Source organism: Wasmannia auropunctata, unplaced genomic scaffold, assembly GCF_000956235.1.
Source record: "Wasmannia auropunctata unplaced genomic scaffold, wasmannia.A_1.0 LD335254.1, whole genome shotgun sequence".
NCBI lineage: Eukaryota > Metazoa > Arthropoda > Insecta > Hymenoptera > Formicidae > Wasmannia > Wasmannia auropunctata.
In genome coordinates, this window is record NW_012027636.1 from 28,553 (window position 1) to 31,786 (window position 3,234).

Consider the following 3,234-nt stretch of genomic DNA (forward strand, 5'->3'; position numbering starts at 1 on the left):
GTGCGCCGAGAACTTCGCCAATTTTGTAGCAACTCAATCCGGAAAAGTCGGCAAGACATATGATATAAAAGATCTACTTTGCAGATACGCCAACGACACGGTGGCCACGTGCGCCTTCGGTATCGACGTGGATTCTTTTAAGAATCCGAATAACGAATTTTTCGTGCTTGGCAGGAAGGCAGTGAATTTTGATAGCATTCTATCTTTTAAGTTCTTAATCTACAGAAACTTTCCGCTACTTGCTAAACTTCTCAAACTGAGAATGTTTGGTCCAAAGGTAGAGAATTTTTTCAAAGAAGTCGTTTCTGGCACGTTGAAAGTCAGAGATGAGCAGGGTATTGTTCGTCCAGACATGATTCAGTTGATGATGGAAATCAGGAACAAAGATAATGGACCTGAGTTCAACATCGACGAGATGACCGCCCAGGCGTTCGTTTTCTTTCTTGCTGGATTTGATTCTGTTTCAACAGCTATGTCTTTCATGATGCACCACGTCGGTATCGATTCCAATGTTCAGAGTAAATTGAGAGAAGAAATCGACGATGTTCTCAGACAGACTAATGGCAAACCTACCTATGAGGCCATTAATCGCATGAAATATTTGGACGCTGTGATAAACGAATCTCTCAGAATGTATCCAACAGTACCCTTCCTGGACAGAATATGCGTCAAAGAGACCGAATTACCACCAGCGACTCCGGATGGCGAACCAATTACGATAAAACCTGGAGATATCATATGGTTCGCGAGTTTCCCTCTGCATCGTGATCCAAAGTACTTTTCACATCCAGAGAAGTTCGATCCAGACAGATTCCTTAACGGCAATGTAAATAACTTGGTCTATATGCCATTTGGTATTGGGCCCAGAGTCTGCATAGGAAATAGATTTGCCCTTATGGAATCAAAAATCATGCTGTTTTATTTGCTTTGGCGCTGCGATCTCGAACCCGACGTCAAAACTAGAATTCCTATGATATTGAAGAAAACATTCTCTATGTTGGCGGACGGAGGTTTTTGGTTGAAGTTGCAAGCGAGGAAGTCGGAGGCTGCTGTTACACAATTATCGAATGGACAGAATTGAGGAATAGTAATGAAGCATATTTGAAATTCATTTCAAGCATAAAATTAAATAAAAGTTGACATTTTAAATTATAGCGAGAAATCAATTTTTTTCTCAATTAAACATATAAGAAATAAAATTAAAAGTTTTAAAATTCTATATTTTTTAAATACATGTTGTAACTCTTTTTAAAAAAAGCGAGATAATAATTTATCAAACATACATTTATTTAAATATTTAAAATATTCTGAATGTAGTACAGTAATTATAATATTACTAATATTAATTTGTTTTCTTCGTTTACATATAAATCAAATGAATTTTATTATTAGTAATAGATATTTATTGTGTGTTTTATTTTATACTATTCTTGCAGCCCATGTTTTAAAAATTATAATTTGATGTCGAATGTTAAGCTGGTTAATTTTTAAATTGTGTAGATCGAAAAAGATGCAAGTTAGCATTTATTTGACGTCGCGAGGGAGTGAGTCGATTCATTAGATGCAAATGAGCATCAAGTAAGATTTAAAATAGATGCTTTGAGCATCGATTTATTAGATTGTTTTCAGCAATTTAATTGTGATATTAAATACTACTCGGTTTGGAGCTGCAGACAAGCACGCGATTTGCGACCACGTGTTATATAAACCGAACATTGTAAAATTTACACTAAAAATTATATGGAATCATCAAGATCCGCTTTGTACCGTGTTGGCGTTTTAAGTTTTCAATTGTTAGTTAACATTCCACTGTCTCCTAATACTTAATTAAAATTAATTAACATTATTACTTTGTTTTGGATTTATTTCTTAAGATAAGAGTTTCATATATTAATATATTTGATATAATTTGAAATCTTGACATTAATATTAAAAACATTTAATATAAAATAAATAGTTAATAAATTTGTAATTTATGATCAAAATAATAGCAATTTTAATTTTATTACTTCCTACATTGCTGCTTGTTTTAGTTGCTTTGCGCACATTATTTAACTTTTTCTTTATTTCTCATTATAATAATGTTTACAATTATAATAATGCATACAATTACATTGTATATTAAACTATTAATCCTTCAATACGCACAACTGTCAAAATATGCATACGGTCGTATACGATGACAGTCACTCATGAAGTAAGCGCAATAAAAGAATCAATCAGGATCACGAAAAAGAGCCAACAATAAACTTTAAGAAGTCGAACAATAACTTTTAATAATTCGAGTATCAATTTACATGCCGTTTTTAAATAAGAAAATCACTATAAATATATATTGAACATATAAAAAAAACATAAGAAAAACGAAATAATTGAAAACCATAATTATTGTGTTTTTATCAGTTATGTACCGAATTGAGAATGAGAGAGAAAGATAAAATACTCTATAAACATTATGAATTTTTAGAAGAAGATATTGTATCTATATTGTTTTATTAGAAAATAATGGACAATGACATTGCTAAAATGAAACACCAATTGATCTCTGACTCGATTTATTAAACAGAAAAATAGCAATACTGCGTATCAATAAGAACAAGCTTATAAGTTTGTATTATACGTAGTCTACGATGTGCAATAACAGTAGGCTCTAAACTGTAAGTCATATGAAATTCACCATTTACAATCAAATGTAAAGAGAATAATTGACAATGATTGATCAATCTTACTGTTTGTGCCAGCTTATTGCTACTGCCCATTGTAGACCATAAAGATTGATGCAGTGCGCTGTCATCTCAAGGAGATAGTGACTTTATGACGTTCATATCTGCGCATTTTCGATGTTATATATCTCGCCGTTGGCATACGTGGAGAAGTTAATCATAATATTTCGCGCGTAGTGCGTGCGTCTTATTGTCAGACAATCCACTGGATAAGTGTTTCCATAAATTAAACAGAAACTTTAAAAATAATTAACAAAATTAATACCATAATGTGATTAGCAATTTTATGCTTCATCTTTCTCGCATCATAGATACAACTCTAATAATCAAATGTGAAAAAATGTTTTATTAATTCAAAACGAAAGCTGTCAACAACACTATCTAACTAGAAAGTTGTCTTCTTGAATAACTAATCCGAAGATTTCTATAGTGATGGAGTCGTCTACTTTGCTTCTGGCTATTCTGACAGCGAGTATTTGCTTATATTATTTTATTCTAAGCAAGTTATCTT

At 32.1% G+C, this 3,234-nt stretch overlaps 1 protein-coding gene across 1 annotated transcript; it reads left to right on the forward strand.

The window, feature by feature from the left end:
- Position 1: 1 nt before the first annotated feature.
- Positions 2-1,152, forward strand: LOC105457356 (cytochrome P450 9e2-like; the record flags this gene model as incomplete). The annotated part of the gene is made up of 1 exon (XM_011701972.1): positions 2-1,152. A coding segment is annotated over one exon (1,080 nt), but the record flags the coding sequence as incomplete, so codon positions are not given.
- Positions 1,153-3,234: the final 2,082 nt, after the last annotated feature.